Source organism: Physella acuta, unplaced genomic scaffold (genome assembly GCF_028476545.2).
Source record: "Physella acuta isolate Inbredline_101_S28 unplaced genomic scaffold, ASM2847654v3 ptg000595l, whole genome shotgun sequence".
Classification (NCBI taxonomy): domain Eukaryota; kingdom Metazoa; phylum Mollusca; class Gastropoda; family Physidae; genus Physella; species Physella acuta.
Window position 1 is genome coordinate 317501 of NW_026732114.1, and position 23606 is coordinate 341106.

Sequence of the window (23606 nt, forward strand, 5' to 3'; positions counted from 1 at the left end):
GTGGGGTGAAAATTTCTTGCCTGTACCGTGATGAGAGCCAGTGTGACAACCGGAAGTATTTCCACGATTACAAATTCTACTTGTCTTTTAACAACTCTATCTGCGAGGACTACGTCACGGAGTTTTTCAAAGTGTTCACCCCCGGCCGTCACGTGGTTCCCGTCGTCATGGGTGGGGCAGACTATGACCGTCTGCTGCCCAACGGTTCTTTCATCAACACGGGCTGGTTCCAGACGGCTAGGGACCTGGCGATGTATCTAAAGGTCGTAGGTCAGGACGAGGCGACCTATACCCGGTATCTTAAGGTCAAGGACAAATACAGGCCCGCAGTAAAACAAGACAACCCTTTTTGTTTACTGTGTGATGCCCTGTATGGAGACATCTCGCCTAAAGTTTATGACGTACACTCCTGGTTAACACAGCAATGTAGGCCACCAAAATCTTTTGTTTGGGTCGTTTACGTAAATGGCGATATGTGTTTCCTAAAGCAGGTGTATCAATAAATTATACTACTGTTTAGAAGGGGCAAAGTTATAACCAGTTTGTAGAAGAATAATGCAGTATTCCATTGTGTTTGTGTATGAAATCATTAAAAATGTATATTTTTACTAGCTGGTATCTTACCAGCTGGTATCTAAATGTAAATGTTAACACAGCTATGTAGGCTATGTTTGTTTACGAAATGTTTAAAGAGTATATAGCTTTTTACGCCATAATAGTAAACAATTTCAAAGCGCAACATTATTGTAATCCAAAAAAAAAAGAATTTTAAAAAATATAAGAAATCGTACCTAAACATTGTAACCATGAAGCATATTCTATATCTACTAACAAAAAAAAAAAAGCAACACAAGTATGTATTCAATATTAAACAATATGCACAGAATTGCAAATAACAGCAACATTTAATATATTCCACTATTAACAATGTATTTCCTAAAAATTCATATTGGTTTAATTGTGATTGTTTGTTGTTACAGTTTCCACGCCTTTTACAAATTACTTCAACTTTAGTAAAGGTACAATTTAATTAAAGCAGGCACATTTCAAAACAGCAAATGAAATGTAAACGATCCGCAATAGTTGTCATATATTAGTTTGCTTATTCGTCTATTTTGTATATTTATCATTGTCATTGGTGTGTTTCTTAACAAAGAAACTGCAAACTGAGCTTTACCAGCTCACACACGAATTTTCTGATAGTAAGTCATCTAGTGAAAACCTATGCATTGTAAAAGGTAATACAATGTAATAAATGGAGCTGTAATACACACATTTAGATTATCTTCCCTCTAGAAATTAAATGAGCTGTTTAATCAAAACATATTTAGCTGGTGTATTTTTTAAAGTAAAAACTGAAACATATAAACAGTATTCTATTCTAAAATTTCATATTTAATTTTTAATTTTGAGGGAAAAACACGTCCAATCAGGAATGTATCCTATTCGGGCATTTGTCCCATTCCGGTAAGTGTCCAATGGGAAGAGGGTCTTTGAACGAATGGTATTCAGGAAAACAACCAGCTTTCGGTAATATGATCAATGCTGACGGAAACCAATAACCTCGTCATGCCCGTATTGGATTTGCTATAGTTAAGATCTCATAATTACTGCCGTTTTAATTTCTTTGTAGATTATATGCACAATTGTGTGCATTTGTAGCAACTGCATATTGAATATATTTTTTTTTCATTTTCGGCAAAATTTCTAAAGTTCCGTTTTATAACTTGCGTTATCGTCATAAAAATAGAAATTAAGATTTCCTCAAATCTCCACGTTTTACACCTTCCTAAGTCAGAAAAACTTAGTTTTCCTATTTTGTCGGTATGTCTGTATGTGCGTATGTAAACACAATTACTTAAGTACGTTTAAGGGGAGTTGCTCAGTTTTTTTTTTCGTTTTTTTTTAAATTTAAGATCTAAAGCGTTTTGAATAATTTTATAATATTTGGTATATGAAAGTAAGTAGATATGTAATTGCAAAAAATAATGGTTGAAAACAATTTTGGTTGTCTGAATACCCGGCAAAACATTACGCCATTTTGAATTTTTCAGTACTTTTAAAAACGCATAGGCTTTTTTATTTATGCACTTATAGCAATCAAATTTAAACGGCTTATATTACTTAATATGTTTAAACTTTTATCACGACAACTTTTGAAAGATCTACTGCTCAGAATTCTACAAGGTCTGAAAAAATCGCACCATTTTTAGTACGCTAAGTTTCAAAATATGCATATTTTTACTATAATTTTTTTTCTATAAAAGCCATCACTATTTGTGTGATTAATCTTTAAAAAATTACAATTCAGAAACAACTACAACTGAAGTGGCACCTCTATTTAATTTTACTTATGGGTAAACTGCGTAGCGGTTTTTTTTGACAAGGTCAACAACGTCATCACGATGAAGTAGTAGTATTCTTACAGTTTGGGCGATACTGATTACGATTACAAATTATATGAAACAGTATGAACTTTATATTAAATTTTATTTTAGTTTACTAGATCTAGATCTATATTAAATTTGAATAAGGCTATATTTTGTATTTAAAAAACTACTGAAATTAAACCAACCCTGCTAGCACAGTTAATTATCCGCTCAGCTGTTGTATCGTTTGAATTTGTTTCCAATAGTTAGTAATCATCAAAAAGTAATCGCAACATTTAAATTATTTGGTGTATTATACCAACTATATTGCGAATAAGACAACAGTTGCGCTTAGAATTCGTTCGTTAAGAGGTTATTAAATGGAAAGGAAACCAGAAAAGAAAAAATATTCGGGGTGGGAGAGGAAGAGATTGAAAGAAATTTCAGATCGCCAACAATCGTCATCCAAATGTGTCAAACTGGATACACATTTTTCAAGCTGCACGCCTTTAACTGCTACAACAATACAACCAGAGGTTGATGTGTCTCAAGATACACAAGTACAAAATATACAAGCAACAACAAGGCAGCAACGTGAGTGTGGAACACAGCTGAGGCTACGCACACCAAACACTCCAGCAAGAACCCCCTTCCCACTCCTTCAAGCGTAATGGAAGTCTCGACTGACGACACGTCTGAGGACGTGCAGGATAGAGAGGAAATATCCTCTGACAGCGACACAAATCAACAGTAACAAGTGATACATCAGACGAGGACTCAGCCGAAGAATGTGACACAACGAAGCAGCAAGAAGGACCAAACCACAATTCCGGAACCTCCTAACCCAAAACCCCTATTATGGACGAAGCGATGCTGGACAGCATAACAAGAGGTGAAAGAGCAGAGGTACACACTGTCAAGCACAAGTGGTTAGTTGCAACCTATACTGAATTATTTTAATTTACTGTACTGTAATATGATTGGCCAAGTGTATCAATGTATCTCTTTCCATTCATAATTTTAACGTGCATGCCCTTATAATGCCTTATATGGAGTTTGATATAAAATTTTATTTTGTAGAAAGCAACTTCTATCCTACTTATTTTTAGAACAAAAGAAAAGGTCACTGCACAGTGGCGGAACTAAAAAAAAGAGGGCCACCCCGCAAAAAAAAATATGTTTGGGCCATATATATATATATATATATATATATATATATATATATATATATATATATATATATATATATATATATATATATAATTGAATTAAGAAAATAGGATACTCATTTCTGGCCTGATCGGGTTTTGAAAAAAAAAATAATTTTCAATTAAAACAAAACATTACAACATGTCTTGTGTGTGAGTGCTTCAGTCTGTTTGAAAACTTCTTCTTATAATTTATGTCTGCTGTAATATTTCCGATCATCGAACCGGTCAAAAGAATATGAAACAAGAAAGCTTTGTATTTGTAATGGTTTATCGTGTTAGGTTTATTTATATATTTTTTTATTTATATTATTTAGATTGTATTTATATTATTAAATTGTAATCGTGTGATACATAAAAATCGTTAATTTAACAAAGGTTGACGATTTGCATCCTTGCCGAGCAAAAAACCTTGGTTTTGCAATTTTTCCGTGTCTGTCTGTCTATGAACACTACAACTTGAGTACCTTATCAGACAGGTAAGCACAATTTTACATTTAGGTATTACATCAAATTAGTACTTCTTTAGAAGGTTTTCAGTGATATCTAGTAAGCGGAACTTGTACTTACTCTAATGTTTCTCAAAAGCCAATAGCAAGTGCACCGTTTTAGTAACGTGGACGAAATTTCACATTTCAAGTACTACATTATGCCAACAGGTTTCTTATGAATTCTGATCGATTTCTTATACATGTACGTGGTACTTTACATTATGTCCTTGGTAATAATATATCTTGACTATGTTTTCATTTATGTAGACGACATTTCATATTTGCGATTAAGATCTTGCATTACTTACAATTTTTTAAAATAATATAATGGGCTCCTTTACACAAATTAAGATTTCTACACATAATTTTACACATATGTGACACACCGCAAGGTTGGCCCAATCTACTGCTGGTGACACACCGCAATTGTAATGTTTCGGGCTTACAGTCACCATCTAGGTAGAGGATGACTCGGCTAACAGTTCAGTACTTTATCTATTGCTTGAGATCCTGACTTGTGAAGAATTCTGCTGAACAGATGATGCCAACTTGTATCTGTGTTAGACAGGCACATTTTGATAATCAAACAACTGTTAAAAAACAATTTTTATTAAATATATACAATTTTATCGGTCTAACTAATACAAATTACTTATAAACAACATAATGAACATAGAATAGCCAGATTTTTAACGGAATCATTTAAGTCACTGAATCAGTGTGTGCCTGTGTTATGTTAAATGTGTCGGATTTTTAGCTAATTAGTTATTTCTTAGCTTTGTCACTAATATCGTTCAGCGTGTAGTAAAGCACATTGCGTTTTGACCAATAACTATTTCATAAATTATTTTTCTCAAACAAGTACACCATTTTAAAATTAAAATATATAGGCCTATAACTCACATGAAAATGGTACCAATAACTAGTAATGTAATAATGTATGCAATAATGTCAGCTAGCCCCCCCCCCCCCCACCCTCTAAACACACTTATATGTTACAAAATCAGTGACAAACTGGCTTGACAGTATATATATATATATATATATATATATATATATATATATATATATATATATATATTTACTTTCTATTAAAAACTCTATGAAACATCTCATACATTATTTAAATTATACCAAACTGTGAGACGTTACTCTTGATTTAGTTATAATAATTTGAGTATTTAAAAAAAATTAAAACTTAGGAGTTAAACAATATAGAAGTTCTATAAATTAACAATTACTTTTTTTTTGTGTCAATTGTTTTAAATTATTAAGTAAAATTGTACTTAAATGTTGGGTGATTTGTTAGGCGCATATTTTAAAATCTTTGATTACTTGTTTATGAAATGTTTTCAGGTTTTGCTGGTACACACATGTTATACCATTCAACAATTAAAAATATTTTAAATGATTCTCTGGGTGATGTATTTAAAATGTAAATTAATTGTTTAAATTTAGATGTATTAATTAAAAGTAATTAGTTTTCACAACAGATACATATGCTCTTGTCACCACCACCACCACTCAATAATTACATCATCTGGTTATGCAGTAAAGCTTATTTTAACATTTTTAAAAATTCTAACCTTCAGAATTCCACCATAAAATCCTTGTGTGTATTGCCTGATTTTTCGTACTGTAGTCTTTATTTCTTTACTAACTGTTAAACAGAAGGATAAAAATTAAACTTGTAAAATGTACAAAGGGTCAAAATATATTAGGTGAAAATAATTTAAAATTTGTTTAACTAAACTAGAAGAATTAACAATATTTTTAAGTATGTTTAAAACATTGGTTTTAATATTAAAGAAATTTTCATTTATATCTAAATATCTAAATATACACAATGAAATAATGTATACACTTACCATTTGACCTAACTGTGTAGTGACATATTAGGCACCATTTGTTGTGTCTGATGTTGGCTGCGCTTGTGATGTCTGATGTTGGTTGAGCTTGTGACCTGTAACATCCAGTCAAATACTTTTGCAAGGTTCCTCAAATAATTTATTTAGTTTCATGATCTGAAAATAGATGAAAGTAAACAATGAATTACAATGAATTGAAATATGTAAAAACATAATGATATTATCTTTATTAATGGTTTTTTTTTGTATTTTGAAGGGAATTTTTTTGTTTCGTTGAAGAATGGACAAATGCCTAATCGAATGGTAAAATAGTTGAGTTTTTATAACGTCAAACATTAAATGGATTAGAAATTAAATGTCAATAATTTAATTACAGCACACATAATTATTTTATCTGACTTTACCAAATTACATTTTCCTCTTGAAAAGTTAGAAAACTACTTATGTCAGAAATGCGATTGAATTTATTTAATTAATGAAGCTGACTAAAATATTAAAAGGCTTTATTCGTATTTGATATTTATTAGCAAATATAATATTGTTTACAAATACCAGACACATCACAACCAAAGCATTCAGTTGTTGAAGTTTAAGACAAATGAATTATTTATATATATAATTCTCTTCTTGGGGACCATAGAAGACACCACGCAGATTAGCCACCACCCTCATCCCCACCTGTCAGATGAGCTGTGGTTCACCCGGAATGTTTACAATCGTAGAGCCGGGTCGGCTATTAGGGGAGGGGCAGTTAATTTAGATTTAAAAAGGGGAGGTAATAAGAATTCCTGACATAACTATTCATTGCCGTCTGTAAACTGTAGTCACGGACGGCTGCTTTTACAGAGATCGCGGGAGTGGTGGAGGTGGGGAGGGAGGGTGAGAATAATCGTCTTAACCAGCAGCTACTGATAGTGTTTTAAAGCAAAATATTTTCAGTCGCAGCATTGGTAGTGAATTATGAATTACTGAAAAGTAGAAAATAAAACAACTAAACAGCGGCGTATGCTTCCGGCACGGGTCAGCTCGTATACCTTATAATCAATTTCTTCTTCCAAAATAAACATTTCTATTCTACACTGATATAACTGACAATCTAATATAGGAATGTTTTTTTTTCTTTCTGAAATTATTTTCAGGTGGTAATTTTTAACTTGAGATTTCAAGGAAATGTTTAAAAAGAAAATGAAATTTTCCTTTTGAAAATGACAGTCAGCAAGGCAGAGGAAGTAGAGTTAACTGATTATGTGGTTTCAGCAGAAGAAATTTTAATACTCATCAGTTCTATGCCTAGCCTGGGGTTTACCTGCCCACTCGTCTACATAAAAAAAAAAAATTCCAGTGGGTCCCCAGAAAAAATCTTGGTGCCCAAATTCCAATTAGTGTTTTGTTGTTTATAAAAATAACATGTTGGTATTTCTTCATTTAAACTTTCCATTCTTTCCCATCAATACGTAAAATTTAGATCTTGGCAGTAAAAATAATGCAAAATGGTAATTTCAATTTGACGTCGAGACCCTTTTAAAATTTCCCTGGTTGCTTGTACACAGATTTCTGTACCTAGATATATCCACCTTTAATTTCCATTACAATTGGTAATATAAAATGCCTATCGGAGCTAGATCTAGATACAATGTGGGCATCTTTCACTTACACACAGACTTTGAGTGCTCAGCACCTCAACCACACTGTTCCAAAAGGATATATTACTGAGGCCATACAAATTAAATGATTTTTATTGCAATTTCCATACTGGGATTGCGATTATTAACTCGTCATTTCTGAATGGATGGATGGATGGATGGATGGATGGATGTGTGTCCGCAGCTTTAAGTCGTATCTCCTCCTCAACGAAGCAATATCGAGGACTAGTTCCAAAAGCAAATATGTTAAGCAAGTTCCGAGGATGATTGTGGGCCAAAAAAATTCCCGGATATCCTTCCTGGATTTCCCGGAAAAGCCAAACAAAACTCGAAGAAAAGCAGTTTTTGGCCCATATCTCGGCAACCAGACCACTTAGCGACTTGAAACATCTACTAATCGATTCCTGCCATAATTTAGAACAATATTGCCGAAGAAAGTTTTCAAAAATATCCTTTCTTTAGGTCACAATTTTTTTTTTTTAAATTACATAAACACCTACAAACTGATCGTTCTCCTAGCTTGAACGCACCCCAGCATTATACGTCTTGTGTTTTGTCCCCCTGTGAGCTATTTTTAGATAACATAAGGAAATTGCGCTTAAATTGTCACTAGACTTTTTATTAACTTGTTTAAAGATTTAACTTTAGCAGATATTTCCTTCAAAGTTAAAGTAAATAAGTTACTTCCTTGAGTCTATCATCAGAATATTTTCTTATAACCTTTATCTGATCATGTTTGAAGATTCTAGAATCTAGACCTAGATGAGAATCTACCTAGATCTAGATTCTAGATCTAGTATTCTTAGTAAAATAGTATCTCTAGATATAGATCTAGATCTACCACACATTCAGGTAATTCTAGACTATTTAAAATTTAAGTGAAATATACTATTAGTAGATCTATTTTAGTCTAGAGTCTAGTATTAAATTAAGTATTATAAAATATAAACTTAGTGTAGATCAAGATCTATTATTTATTTTAATATTAACTTATTAGTTATTATTATTAAGCATCAAAATTCAAAATAGATTCAATTTTCAAACACGTTGTGGTATTATTTACAACAAACGGCGATTCTATTCTAATGTTGGTTCAGTGTATAGATATAGATCTAGATCTATACACTAGATTCTAGAGCTTGATCTAAATAATAAATCTTGATCTAGATAAGAAATAAATGTAAAATAGATCTAGATCTGTGCACGGGTCAGCTGAATGATGAAATAAGAGCCTCAATTCTGCTGTTGCTGAAGTCATAAATATGGAATATCGAATCGAGAGTTTAGCCAACATTTCGACTACTGCGCGACGGTCATTATCACTTTAAAATATTTTATTGATATGTTTTAATATCAAATTTCAAATCTAATCCATATTCGTGTTTTAAAATCAAATATTTAAATCAATCACAAGCTTTTTTGTGTATTTTACTCATTGACTGTTGCTGAAAGCATAGTTTTGTAATAGGAAATTACAAGTAGAGTATTCATCCGACTTTGGATTAATTATTAAGCTGAGCAAAACTATCGATACTGTTGTAACTATGCCAGAGTTTTCAAAAGTTTTAAGTTAATATATTCATATTAAAGAAAAATTATTATGTGAATTAAAATTCCATTATATTAAAACCAATTTTGTTTTACATCTCTTATTAAATTGTTGATTTAATTAAGTGCCAAAATCAGCGAATGACGAAAGTAGAAACTAAATTAAGTTTAACGACTAATATAGACATAAGCCCAAATTTAAACGGAAACTCAACAAATTGGTAGAAATTAAATTATATCTGACAGTGACGGATTAATTAAGAAATTGTACGTGTTATTAATTGCTATATGAAAAGGACATACCAACATAAAAATTATTTCAATGTTCAATCCTCACAACTAAAAAGTTTAGCTTTTTGCTTTCATGTATGATTGTCCCCAATCATAGATGTAAATAGGCTACACTGATAGTTAAATATTATAAAGTCTATTTTTAACGTATTGGTTTTCCATATTCACGTGACTCAATTTTAAAAATTGGTTTTCCCGGTTCTAAAAAAGTAACATAACCTAAAGAAGAAGAACATAAATTCTTTTTTTCTAAAACATGTAATGAGTTCATACTGTTATGGAGACATTTTTTGTTTTGTTTTTACGGAAAGTTTTTCAAAGAAATTAGGCGGGGCGTTAGCGGCAAAGAAAATCTCCATGCTCAGCTCAAAAGTGTTGTACGGCACAGTGGCTGGCCAGGTTTTGTAGAAATCTAAGGGCTTGTCTTGAGGGAAGAACCAAGGGAATTGGACAATCTGTGACGAGCCATGTGGGGTTTGTCTTGAGGGAAGAACCAAGGGAATTGGACAATCTGTGACGAGCCATGTAGGGCTTGTCTTGAGGGAAGAACCAAGGGAATTGGACAATCTGTGACGAGCCATGTAGGGTTTGTCTTGAGGGAAGAACCAAGGGAATTGGACAATCTGTGACGAGCCATGTAGGGCTTGTCTTGAGGGAAGAACCAAGGGAATTGGACAATCTGTGACGAGCCATCTAGGGCTTGTCTTGAGGGAAGAACCAAGGGAATTGGACAATCTGTGACGAGCCATGTAGGGCTTGTCTTGAGGGAAGAACCAAGGGAATTGGACAATCTGTGACGAGCCATGTAGGGCTTGTCTTGAGGGAAGAACCAAGGGAATTGGACAATCTGTGACGAGCCATGTAGGGTTTGTCTTGAGGGAAGAACCAAGGGAATTGGACAATCTGTGACGAGCCATGTAGGGCTTGTCTTGAGGGAAGAACCAAGGGAATTGGACAATCTGTGACGAGCCATGTAGGGCTTGTCTTGAGGGAAGAACCAAGGGAATTGGACAATCTGTGACGAGCCATGTAGGGCTTGTCTTGAGGGAAGAACCAAGGGAATTGGACAATCTGTGACGAGTCATGTAGGGTTTGTCTTGAGGGAAGAACCAAGGGAATTGGACAATCTGTGACGAGCCATGTAGGGCTTGTCTTGAGGGAAGAACAAAGGGGATTGGACAATCTGTGACGAGCCATGTAGGGTTTGTCTTGAGGGAAGAACCAAGGGAATTGGACAATCTGTGACGAGCCATGTAGGGTTTGTCTTGAGGGAAGAACCAAGGGAATTGGACAATCTGTGACGAGCCATGTAGGGCTTGTCTTGAGGGAAGAACCAAGGGAATTGGACAATCTGTGACGAGCCATGTAGGGCTTGTCTTGAGGGAAGAACCAAGGGAATTGGAAAATCTGTGACGAGCCATGTAGGGCTTGTCTTGAGGGAAGAACCAAGGGAATTGGACAATCTGTGACGAGCCATGTAGGGTTTGTCTTGAGGGAAGAACCAAGGGAATTGGACAATCTGTGACGAGCCATGTAGGGCTTGTCTTGAGGGAAGAACCAAGGGAATTGGACAATCTGTGACGAGCCATGTAGGGTTTGTCTTGAGGGAAGAACCAAGGGAATCGGACAATCTGTGACGAGCCATGTAGGGCGTTGGTTGTCGAGTTTTTCAACTCAAAGCACAAGTTATATTTGATCATGAGTGAAAGGATCAAAGCAATAAAAATCTCCGGCCCATCTTCTGACAGTTTAAAATGTATCAACAGATAGCCCAGCATTTCTTTAGTCAGCAGAACTTTCTTCATGAAATCTCTTTTCATTTTCCGAAATGAGTTTTCCCCGATGGACAAAGTTTCTCCGATGGTTTTATCGTAGTGTTCAAAGTCCTGGAAGTCGTGCCAGAATGTGTTTATGTATTCAGTTTACATAGGGCAAAGGTCACCAAGTATAACCCTCATAAACGGGAAGTATATGTTGTGACAATATTCAATATAAAAATCCATGCTTCCTTTTTTATTTATTTGAAAATTGAATAATTTTCACATCAGACAGGCTAGCCTGTATATCCCCGGGTTTCCATTTGGATTTGTCAGTGGATGAAAAAGCAAGCGTTCTATTTCATACATAAAACCACACTACACACTGTAAAACCGTTGTTTATTTCAGGCATTTCTTCGGGCGGGTGATGGGGGCACAGCAGAACAAATTATAATTTATATAGAAAATATATACAATTACCAGTACAATATATAAAGTATTATAAATTGGCCTTTAGTTATGGCAGACAAAACTTGCAATAAAACTAGGAGATCACAGCTAATAAAATACTTCATCCTCAACACTACAGCGTAATAATTCTATCCACAACTTTAAAATATATTACACATAACAATTCTATCCACAACACTAAAGCTATTTCAATCATATCCTTCAACTCAAGCTCCTCTATCCTAGCATGTAAACAAACGTTCTATACACTTCCTGCGTGGTAAGATTTTTTTTCTTGATTTATCTTTTTATTTCTTTAGTTCAAACTGGCAAATAAAATTTTCATTTCAAAGTTTTATTTTAAAACGCTCTTAACGTATAAGATCTCTCTTCGTTTCTAGGTGTACAATATACAAAATCAATTTTGCAAAATATGTAGTAAGAAAGACAACTGTGTAGTAAAATGTATAAATATGTATTTTCATTGTTATTTCCCTTTGACCATAAATAAATTTAGTCTTCGTAATTCGAATTTGAAGAATAGTTTTTAACCTCTCTACAACCTTATACAGAAATATGGGGTGGGGGGGTAAGGTGGGGGGGGGGGGTTAATGGTAAATAACGGTTCTACAATAATTCTAACAAAATATATTCAACAAATTTTAACCTACAAGTTCACTCTATAGTTGTAGGGAAAGACATTTCATGGTATTTATACAGTTACCAACAACGAAGTAGTTATCTAATGTCAATAAGGATCTATAAAAACTGAAAGTACGACTGTCTATGTATTATTATCTTTTCGACTAACACTAGTCATACGCATCTGTTGCATGGATGCAGGAAAGTAGACATTACAAGCGCTAAATTTAGATACCGTAAATGCTGTTCTATTGACCAGTGTTTTAAATAAATATGAGCTTGTCTGTCCATATGTAAGTAAGTAGATAGGCCATTGTTTTCAATTGACTGTATACATTTATAGTCCATATGAATGTAAGTAGATAGGCGATTGTTTTCAATTGACTATATACATATATAGTCCACATTAATCTAAGTAGATATGATATTGCTTTAATAGACCATATACATATATAGACCATATAAATGTAAGTAGTTAGGGCATTGTTTAAATTGACCATATACATATAGAGTCAATTTGAATGTAAGAAGATAGGCCATTGTTTTCAATTGACCATAAACATGTCGACTTTAAATGTGATGTGAGAATGTCTAGTCGCATTCCCAAGGTCCGGCCACACATATCTAAGTGTGTCAGAAAATCTCTTTCCTTAACAGCGTACGTCAGAAGTAAATAATGTCTTATGTACGTATTTATATATGTTAAATATGGACATTACCCCCCCCCTTCGTCATTTCCCCCTCCCGAAGCAATTACCCCCTGGTGAATCCCCCCCCCCTCCACCAAGATAGAACCTTGACCTTAATTCCAACTATATTCCTTTATTATCTAAATCCTAGCCTTAAGAAAAAGAGTAAGCACTCACCTCAACCTAAAAATCTAACCGTTGCCCTAGCGCTAACACTACACCTAGCGCTATCCCTAACCCTAGCTGTACCTTAATCTATGACAAGGGTGGGTAATGTCCTCCTAGGCGAGGGTGGGGGAATTGACAGGGGGTAATTACCCCGGTGGTAATGTCGCGGTAAGGGTAATGCCATGTTCCCGTTAAATTTGATATATGTAGCATCTACATTATCTCAAGACAAAGTTTGGAAGAGTTTACTGTCGAGCAATTTCATTTTACATGTATGTACAAAGCGTTACTTTTTTACTTTATATTCAAGTACAAAAAGTTATATTGGCATTATAGGTATCGCGATCATGGACTGAACATTACGTGGGTTTGTTACACTAGCAAGTTTTAGCTACAAACTGGACCGATACATAAGTCAACAAACTTGACTGTCGATATTAAGTCTCAGCTACAAACTTGCCTGCCGACATTTCTCTGCATACCATCGTGTTTTGTTTATCATAAATATAAAACTTTTAGATTATCAAAGTTAACAAAATGAACGAAAAAACTTTGAAATCTTCTAAAACTTTATTGACATCAATATCGACATTTGCATGGATTAAAACCAATAATATAATAATCTCAAAAAATAATAATTATACAATAATATTATTATTATTATACAATAATATGCAACACGTTTCATTGGAATAAACATTTGTTTTTAATTTACTTGCCTAGCAACTTTAAACAAATGACTTGAAAGAAACCAAACAATTTATTTCTTGTCTTTACCAGAATACAAAGTTGCTGATGAACACATTGTAGTCTTGGTACACACAAGTCAAATGAAGGGAGTTGCCATTTTGTTTGTTTACATTAGACAAGGGGAGAGAACTAACAGTTACATTAGACAAGTGGAGAGAACTAACAGTTACAGAAGGATCAACCAAACAACCAAGGCTCCCCACTAAAATTTCCTTCAGAGTTTGATCCACTGTGCGGATGTGACAACCACCTGTGATATCCCAGCATGTAGACATGTGCTCCACTGGAGCCTGGACATGTACATGTTGTGTACGTGTACTTGGACCAACTTTTCCCCTTATGTTCGTGTGTCCATTGTCCTACAGAAACCTGTTTAGGACAGCCATGAGGATGTGACACTATAACGGTCAACTTGTCCACATCAAGATATCTCCAGTATTTGTCACTTACTTTCTCACATAGATTCTCAAAGTGCTCACACATCTTATACAGTTCATCAACCAAACCTAAGTCACATGACACACATGTTAACTCACACCTGTCTCCAAAAAGGTCTGCCCCACTCACTCCCCAACCATCAATACTGACCCCAGGACTTTTATTGTCATCAAAACCTACAACACACCTGGTCCGTTTCGCCTCACTGTCATCAAACACTACGTGTTTTGCTGTCACCACATGAACCTTCCCCCACACATTACTAGGTGTGTCCGAGTGTTTACACTTGCCACATGGACAAGTGCCCTTGTTGTCACGCTCTGTGTACTTGATCACATCAAACACCCGTCCCGTCCCTGTCCTCAACACGTCACTTCCTCTGGTGTTATAACATGGATACTGACCACTGAAGCACGGAAGGGACTTTGGTCTTTTTAGACTGGTGTACTCTACCTTTATCAGGATCGTTAGGGCAGACAAAGCTTTGATTACATCCAACATAATGACGTCACGGTAACGTAAAGGGAGATGATCAAAATTGAAATCATTAACAGGTATAAAGTTGACATGACCTGGATTTTTCTTACAGCTGGTATAGTGTTTGCGTAAGTCAGCTTCACCTCCATAGCAGATCTCACATTCATGGTGTCCTGGAGAGATACAAGGGGAGGAAATTTATTGAAAGTAAACTTTAACAGCATTATAACAAAATAAATAATCATACAATACTACAAAAGGAGGTCATTCATTTTATTGAAATATTAACATTGAAAATATTTTCTACACAACATATCTTACCTGGTTTAAAGACTGTTTCGCTTAGTGTTGCACCCATGTTTAAAAATAGTTTTATCTTTCTGCAATCTGAAAAGAAACTTCAATTGATTACACAGCTTGTGAATGATGTGTGCAATAATGTCAACTAGCCCCCACCCCCAGCACAACGCACTAATAGGACAAAAGATCAGAGTGAGAAGCAGGACTGACAGTATATAACTAATTACTTTATTTTTAAAAATCCATCATATATTATTTAAGTTATAACAAACTGTGAGATTTGATTTAGTTTTAATAATTTTTAAATAAAACTTGTAAGTTGATTAATATAACAGTTCTGTAGTTCAACAATTACTTTTTTATGTCTGTGTAATCATTTTAATTTATTAATTAAAGCTGTACTTAAATGTTAGGTGGCTAGTTAGGCAAATATTTTTAAAACTTTGATATATGAAATGTTGGCAAGTTTTGCTGGTAAAATATATGTCATGGCATTCAACAGTTGTGATACTATGAATGATGTACTTAAAATTTAAATTAATTGTTTAAATTTAGATTGATTAATTAAAAGAAATTAGTTTTCACAACAGATACAGAAACTCTTGTCACCAGCATACCACCACTCAATAATTACATCATCTGGTTATGCTGGAAAACTTATTTAACTTTTTAAAAAAAATTACCTTAAAAAATTCCACTATAAAATTCTTGTATGTATTGCCTGATTTTTCGTACTGAAGCCTTTATTTCTTTACTAACTGTTAAACAGAAGGATACTAATTTAAATGTGTAAAATCTACAAAGGGTCAAGATGTATTAAGTGAAAATAATTTAAAATTTGTTTTACTAAAGTAGAAGAATTAACACCATTTTTACGTATGTTTAAAAATCAGGTTGTAATAGTAATGAAATTCTCATTTTTAACTAATATCTAAATATGCACAATGGAATAATGTATAAACTTACCATATGACCTAACTGTGTAGTGACATATTAGGCACCCATTTGTTGTGTCTGATGTTGGCTGAGCTTGTGATGTCTGATGTTGGCTGAGCTTGTGATGTCTGATGTTGGCTCAGCTTGTGATGTCTGATGTTGGCTGAGCTTGTGATGTCTGATGTTGGCTCAGCTTGTGATGTCTGATGTTGGCTGAGCTTGTGATGTCTGATGTTGGCTGAGCTTGAGATGTCTGATGTTGGCTGAGCTTGTGATGTCTGATGTTGGCTGAGCTTGTGATGTCTGATGTTGGCTGAGCTTGTGATGTCTGATGTTGGCTGAGCTTGTGATGTCTGATGTTGGCTGAGCTTGTGATGTCTGATGTTGGCTGAGCTTGTGATGTCTGATGTTGGCTGAGCTTGTGATGTCTGATGTTGGCTGAGCTTATGATGTCTGATGTTGGCTGAGCTTGTGATGTTGGCTGAGCTTGTGACCTGTAACACCCAGTCAAATACTTTTGCAAGGGTCCTCAAATAATTTATTTAGTTTTATGACCTGAAAAGACATGAAAGTAGAAAATGTATTACAATTAATTGAAATATGTAAAAACATGATGATAGTATCTTTAGCAATGATTCGTGTGTTTTAAAAGGAATTTTGTTTTGTTTCATCGAAGAATAGACACATGTCTTAAGTAAGATTTTTTATAGAATCAGCTATATCCTAGTCAAATGGTAAAATAGTTGACTTAATATGGCGTCTAACATTTAATGTATTCGAGATTAAAATTCAATATTTTATATACAGCACACATCATTGTTTTATCTGACTTTTCCAAATTACATTTTCCTTTTCCAAGTCCCGATAGGCAATTTTATCATTCACATCTAAAAAAAATGGAAAACAAAAAATGTAACATTGACGTGATGTGTCTCGAACCACCCTGCATGGTAACTATTACACTATCAACTCAGCTGTCTGGCAAGTTCAGATTATAATCAAAATTAGTAGTATAGTTACATTGAGTGTCAGCGTTAGAAATTTAAGTTACGCGATTAGGTCCTAGTATTATTTCAAATTGAATTTTATCTCAAATTAGCTAATTCCATAGCTAAACAAAGATGTTTATACAATAATTAGGGTCTGAAATAGTTTATTATAGACACTAACTATTGGCATATATTCTAGATCTAGATAGATCTAGAGATCTACATCTAAAACCTAGATCTAGAATCTACGGCTGGTTAAAGTCTAGTTTTTTCCGTAAGTCTAGATCTAGAATCTAGATAGCTAAATCACTTGTATTCTCGAGTTAGATGATCCTTAAACCTAAAAATAAAAGATTTTTATCAAAGATTTATGGACTAATAGTGTTTAATAAAGAAACTCAATAAAGTATTGTGTTTTTATGATTATTTTCATTTTTTAAACAAATTAATTTTTGTTCGACCTAGATTCTAGTTCTATAACTTTTCTTTCCTCCGACAGCTTATCTGTAGATCTAGAGAAATGTATCGCATACTCAATTTGAAGTAATGTTGAATATTGATAATAGTGTTTGTACTTAACAAAAATAGCATACGAACGTAGGCCTGTCGCTAAAGCTGTTGCCGAAATAAATTTTAGATTCAGAATGCTTTAAACTAAATGAATCATGTGACTCACTATAAGTAAAGTCATTGTTCTGAACTTTTATAATTATAGTGGTGTTTCTAGCAACGAATATATCAATAAATCGATTAACTTTTAAAAATAAATTTGTGATTAACAGTTTGGTTTAAAAGAACATTATTTTCTACCTAAACACGTATTTTACAGCTTTACATATAGTGCAAATTCTCTCCTGAAACCAAACAGACAAACAAAGAAAACTATACTAACTTGTAAACAAACTTGAGTTTTAGTATTATACTAGACCACCGGGCATCCCTTGGATAACTGTGGGTTTCGGGAATCATCCATAAAAAACATCACGTCTGTCACTTATCGTATAAAAAAAACTAAACCCCCACATTCAAAAAGACGTCACATCTCAGACCTTTTAATCTTTTAAATGCACCGATTTCGGCTGAGCATGGGTTAAACAACACAATCTCTTCATATGCTGAGGTCACAAAAATAGGTCAACTCTACTTCACCTGCCTAGTGCCCCCCCCCCCCCCCGACTCACACATGTTTTTGTCTTTGAAAACACAGATTTCGACTGAGCATTTGTCTGACCACACTATCTCTTTATCTGCTGACGTCACAGATGAACTATACACCTACCCAACTCTACTTCACCTGCCCAGTGTCCCACCAAGTCTCAGACAACACGTTTTATCGTTCTATCCACACTATTCGCGTCAGATGATCAGGACAAAGGCGTTTTGTTGTCTCTTTCAAGTTTTTTCCCGAGCCGACCCCGATCCCACCCCTCTTTCTTAGCCTCGCGAGTATCGAGTAGATCAATGTATCGTTTATGAACTACTTCCTAACCGTACGATTCACACTTCAGCACATTTTGTCAGACACTAGACAGCACTAGTCAACAGATATTAATTTACTTGCATAGTATTAGGCACATCTAATTCACAAAACAGGTAATGTAAGATTATTTTTTATATAATTATTTAGAAAATAATTAGAACGTTTAGAATTGATTGAACATTATTAATAGTCAATTACTTTTTATAAATGACGTCAATGAGGTGGGGGTGTGTGAGGGTCAGGCTGTTTATTAATCGTTAAAAAAATGTGACGTCATTTGTGGATTCCTCCCCCCCCCCCCATAAATCAGAAGGTTATCCGACGCGTGAGCTGGCCACGTACAGATGTACATATGAAATACATGTTTCTGTCTATTGTTATGCATTACTCATTTACTGCATCATTCACCCAATCGCCATGAATTGAAAACTTGGGAAGCTGTTGATTATAGCCCCGCAAAGGTTTCTGTAATAGTCCTAACATTTGTTTACATATTGGAGTGGAGACGCCTATATTTAAAAGGAAATATGTGATTTAGCGCCCCGAGATAAGCGGATGGGGTAACTACTTGAATCCATCGGCGGCAGTGTCATCATGAGCGCATCACATTTGAGCAGGTTGGCCCCCATAGACAGTCGTTTAAAAGTTCCCAAAACACTAGGAATAAGTCTCGCTACAACACTCGATGACTAAATCTAATCAAGTGTTGCGCCAATCTTTCTTCCAGACTTTTTTTTCTCCGGGAGGGGGGGGGGGGCAGACATTGGTAAATGTATTTTTTTCTATATAAATTTCCATTTCATTCGGGGGGAGGGGGCGGGCGGCGGGAGACTTTCTTCGAAGAGATGCATGAAAGAAACTCTGAGTAGAGTTCACTTGTTTCTGTGACCTTACAACATTTCGACATTACGACATAATTAATAAATAATTATTTTTTAATGTGTTCGAAAACGTTTCATATTATGTACACCTTGTTAATTTTTTCTTGGTAAATTCAATTTGATTATTTCCGTTAATTTGAAAACTATTGTGTCTATGGAGAAACAAAAACCAAAATGTGTTTTAAACGATGCATAAATTATTTAACAATAACTTACTTCAGATCAATTTTAAAAACCCACTTGGCCAAAAAAAATGTATATGCATTTCTTAGTTTTTAACCATGCCACCTGTCATATTATCTTTCATATTTAAAAACGTCACAACACCACATCCCCTCCACACCCCCACACACACATCATGCCTCATTCACCACGCAATGCTTGACATTCAGCTCGACTACTCCCAAAAAAAAAAATTCACATAACATATTTGTATTGATCTTATAAAAAAGGTTTAGTTCAGTTAATGGCAAACCACGAACAAAACTTAAACACAAACTGTTTTTATAACAGCAGATCCACAGCTTCTTCAAATAAAGTAATACAATTTGGTAGTAACTATCTATAGTAGCACTGACCTTTGACAACATTTTGTAAAGTTATAAAGAATTTCAATCTAGAACAAGTCCCTTAATCCCAGCTCCACCCTTATTGTATAACAAGCATACACTGTTACCGTTTAACGAAACGCACGTGAAATGTGGGGAGGGGGTAAACATAGAGAAAAAATTAAGTTTCTCTGGTGGAGGGGGGGGGGTGTGCTATATTTTAAACTTAATATTGATATAAATTTAAAATCTTTAATTTTTGTGTATGCAGATTTAATCAGGTTTAAAAAGTTAAATACACAAAATTGGATTCCGTGTGCAGATAGGTTGAAGCTTAATGATATGTATTCAATTTTCTTTACTAAGTCAATATGATATGTATAAGTTATTTCTACAGGTAAAATAATACACACATTTTCCTTAAATATGTTACGTTATTTAATCATCTACATACGAATGATATATACATCTTTACTATGAATTACTGACACATATATATATATATATATATATATATATATATCAAACTTATTAAATTATTATAACTAGAAAGAGATATAATAATTATATACAGCCAGCAAAAGTTCGTTTAGGCCTATGTTGATTTAAAATGGCTACCGTTCACAGAGTGCTATTTTTAGTATTACGTAAGTTTGTTAATCTGCGGTTTTCCCGAACGTATAATTATGTCTAAATCGTATGATAAATAACTTCTTATATTGTCTGTGCCAGAATTCGTTCCAATATCTTTATTTTCTTCTTTCAGAATTCATTTTTGTTCATCATTGTAAATATGTATGTGTCTAGGGAGAAACATAAACGCTAGTGGTATTTTTAGAACAAGAAAAAGTCCCGTAATCTGATGTTTAGTCATTATAAAATGTATATGTTTGACTCATATTATTTCTATCAGAAAAATTATACACACATGTATTTTTAGACCTGTTACGTTATTTTAATAATGTGCATACTTATATTCTTATATAACACATACAACCATAGTATGACGTAATCAAATATATTTTGATGTTAATGTTTTTAGTGGTTAAAAAATGTCATTAATAAATTGGAGTTAGAATGGAGTTAGAATGTCCCTTTTCTCTTTTAATAACTATATTCAGCAATAATTTACAATTGAATGAACTACACTAATAAAACTAGGTAGAGAAATAATAAGTACATACCTTCCTCAACAGATCCTATAGGGCTATGTTGATTTAAAATGGCCACTTTCACAGAGTGCTATTTTTAGTATTACGTAAGTTTGTTAATCTGCGGTTTTCCCGAACGTATAATTATGTCTAAATCGTATGATAAATAACTTCTTATATTGTCTGTGCCAGAATTCGTTCCAATATCTTTATTTTCTTCTTTCCGAATTCATTTTTGTTCATCATTGTAAATATGTATGTATCTAGGGAGAAACATAAACGCTAGTGGTATTTTTAGAACAAGAAAAAGTCCCGTAATCTGATGTTTAGTCATTATAAAATGTATATGTTTGACTCATATTATTTCTATCAGAAAAATTATACACACATGTATTTTTAGACCTGTTACGTTATTTTAATAATGTGCATACTTATATTCTTATATAACACATACAACCATAGTATGACGTAATCAAATATATTTTGATGTTAATGTTTTTAGTGGTTAAAAAATGTCATTAATAAATTGGAGTTAGAATGGAGTTAGAATGTCCCTTTTCTCTTTTAATAACTATATTCAGCAATAATTTACAATTGAATGAACTACACTAATAAAACTAGGTAGAGAAATAATAAGTACATACCTTCCTCAGCAGATCCTATAGGGCTATGTTGAATTGAAAATGGCGATTCGTCATATTTTTTTTATTGCAACGTAAAGTTCGTTTTATGAAGTTTTCCCGATATTATTTTTCCCGATATTATTTAATATGTCTTGAGTGTTGCCGTTTAGCCAGTACCTTATGAACTTTCCTATAATCTGCAGAAACAATAAACAATATAACTAAAATCAGTTATTAAAATAAACAGTTTTAAAATATTTTAAAATATTATATTTATGTTTTCGCTTAAAGCTCCATTCTTTTTTTTTTAAATTGAACATATAACAATCCATGGCGTGAAAAATATATTAAGTTTTCTTTACAATGCAACTCTTTTATATGATGTATTGTCAGTATACATCCCACCACAATTCGTTAAATTTGCTTTTACTGCAATTAACATTATGTTATGTTTTTGTGCACATTTAGGCCTATTTATTGATTATAAATATCCACTTATGCATCTTTCTCTTTCTTTCTTTCTTTCTCTCTCTCTCTCTCTCTCTCTCTCTCTCTCTCTCTCTCTCTCTCTCTCTCTCTCTCTCTCTCTTTCCTCTTAATATGTTTGTCGGAGTTTTTGTTGGTGTGTCTTATATGCATTACTACACTTTTTTTCGATCACCTTGGAGCTTTGGGAAGTTGTTAAGAATACTCATGTGGAGGTTTCCGCCCCAGAATGGTGCGATGCGATGTTTATACAGTATATAAAAATAAAATTCAGATGCGATTTGAAACCGTTCATCGGAGATCCATAAACGCTGTATTTAAAAAAAAATTAATTTAATGCATTCAATTTCTAAAAAAAATTCATAAAAAACGTTTTAATAACAAGCTTTTATGTAATGATGCACTAAAAAGTAGAAAATAAATTATAGACTACTATTTAAATAACTATAAAGAAAAGCGTGGGTCACTTTAGTATCTATAGGATACCTTTACTAATGTTAAGGAAGACACCCACGCTTTTCTTTATAGTTATTTAAATAGTAGTCTATAATTTATTTTCTACTTTTTAGTGCGTCATTCCATAAAAGCTTGTTATTAAAACGTTTTTTATGAATTTTTTTTCAGTACTTTACATGTTTTATTTACAATAGAGTTACATGACTAAAAACCATTGCGCGCCTACTGAACATCACGTTCAGTAGGGGCGCAATGGTTTTTGAACGCAGCCATTACGTTATGGCGCAGCTATTGAAGGTGATGACGCGTGTGGTGTGGTTGGCTAGACATGCCTACTAATTCGGTCCAAATTTTAATTAATTCATACAAAATTAATTAGGCATCCAATTAAGTCAAATTTAGTTTCAGATTGCATTGTCTTCATGTCTTGACCCACGTGCCAACTGTGAATCGTATCGGTCAAGTAGAACTGTCCGAATTTTCACTCCTGCGTTTCCGTCTAGACAGACTGACGACAGAGGAAGTGAGTTAAATAAAAGCTTGTAAAAAAAGGTATTTTTGTGAAATTTATAAAGCAAATTGATTAGTGACGAAGCGTATAATATATACACATTCAATATACGTATAGTAAACTGCTTTGATTAACTTGAAAATCTCCCATTAATTTGAGATTCGTAACTTTACTCTTTTAATGATTCTAGCATATTATAAAATTAAATTGCACAACGTGTAAAGACTATCACACACATTTTTAATGGCTAGTTTAATACTCAGAGATGCTTATTAAAGTTTATTTCAAGCTAGAAATTATGCCAATTAGTTTATATTAAAAATAATTGTTGCAAACATTTTAGTAATCGTCTCTCTTTTCTCTCTCTCTTAAAAATGATGTGCTAAATTTTAATAGCCTTCGACATCAAAAAGTGCTCTTACTTAAAAGTAAATATTAAGCCTTATACAGATTAA

General features: G+C 33.6%; 2 protein-coding genes across 3 annotated transcripts in view; both read right to left on the minus strand.

The window, feature by feature from the left end:
- LOC131947494 (uncharacterized) overlaps positions 1-21120 on the minus strand; it is a 39708-nt gene extending 18588 nt beyond the window's left edge. Inside the window, exon 1 of the mRNA XM_059308713.1 lies at positions 21109-21120. The gene's annotated coding sequence lies outside the window, so the exon portion shown is untranslated. The remainder of the gene's footprint in view (positions 1-21108) is intronic.
- Positions 13810-21750, minus strand: LOC131947489 (uncharacterized). 2 transcript variants are annotated; one of them, XM_059308709.1, is made up of 5 exons: positions 21720-21750; positions 16057-16581; positions 15774-15848; positions 15112-15177; positions 13810-14963 (listed from the first exon to the last, which is right to left on the minus strand). In XM_059308709.1, the coding sequence occupies exons 4-5, from the start codon at positions 15146-15148 to the stop codon at positions 14053-14055; spliced, it is 948 nt and encodes a 315-aa protein (XP_059164692.1). In that variant the 5' UTR covers positions 15149-15177; positions 15774-15848; positions 16057-16581; positions 21720-21750; the 3' UTR covers positions 13810-14052. The 2 variants fall into 2 exon arrangements, with proteins under 2 accessions (XP_059164692.1, XP_059164690.1); XM_059308707.1 differs by lacking the exon at positions 21720-21750 and adding an exon at positions 20497-20598.
- Positions 21751-23606: the final 1856 nt, after the last annotated feature.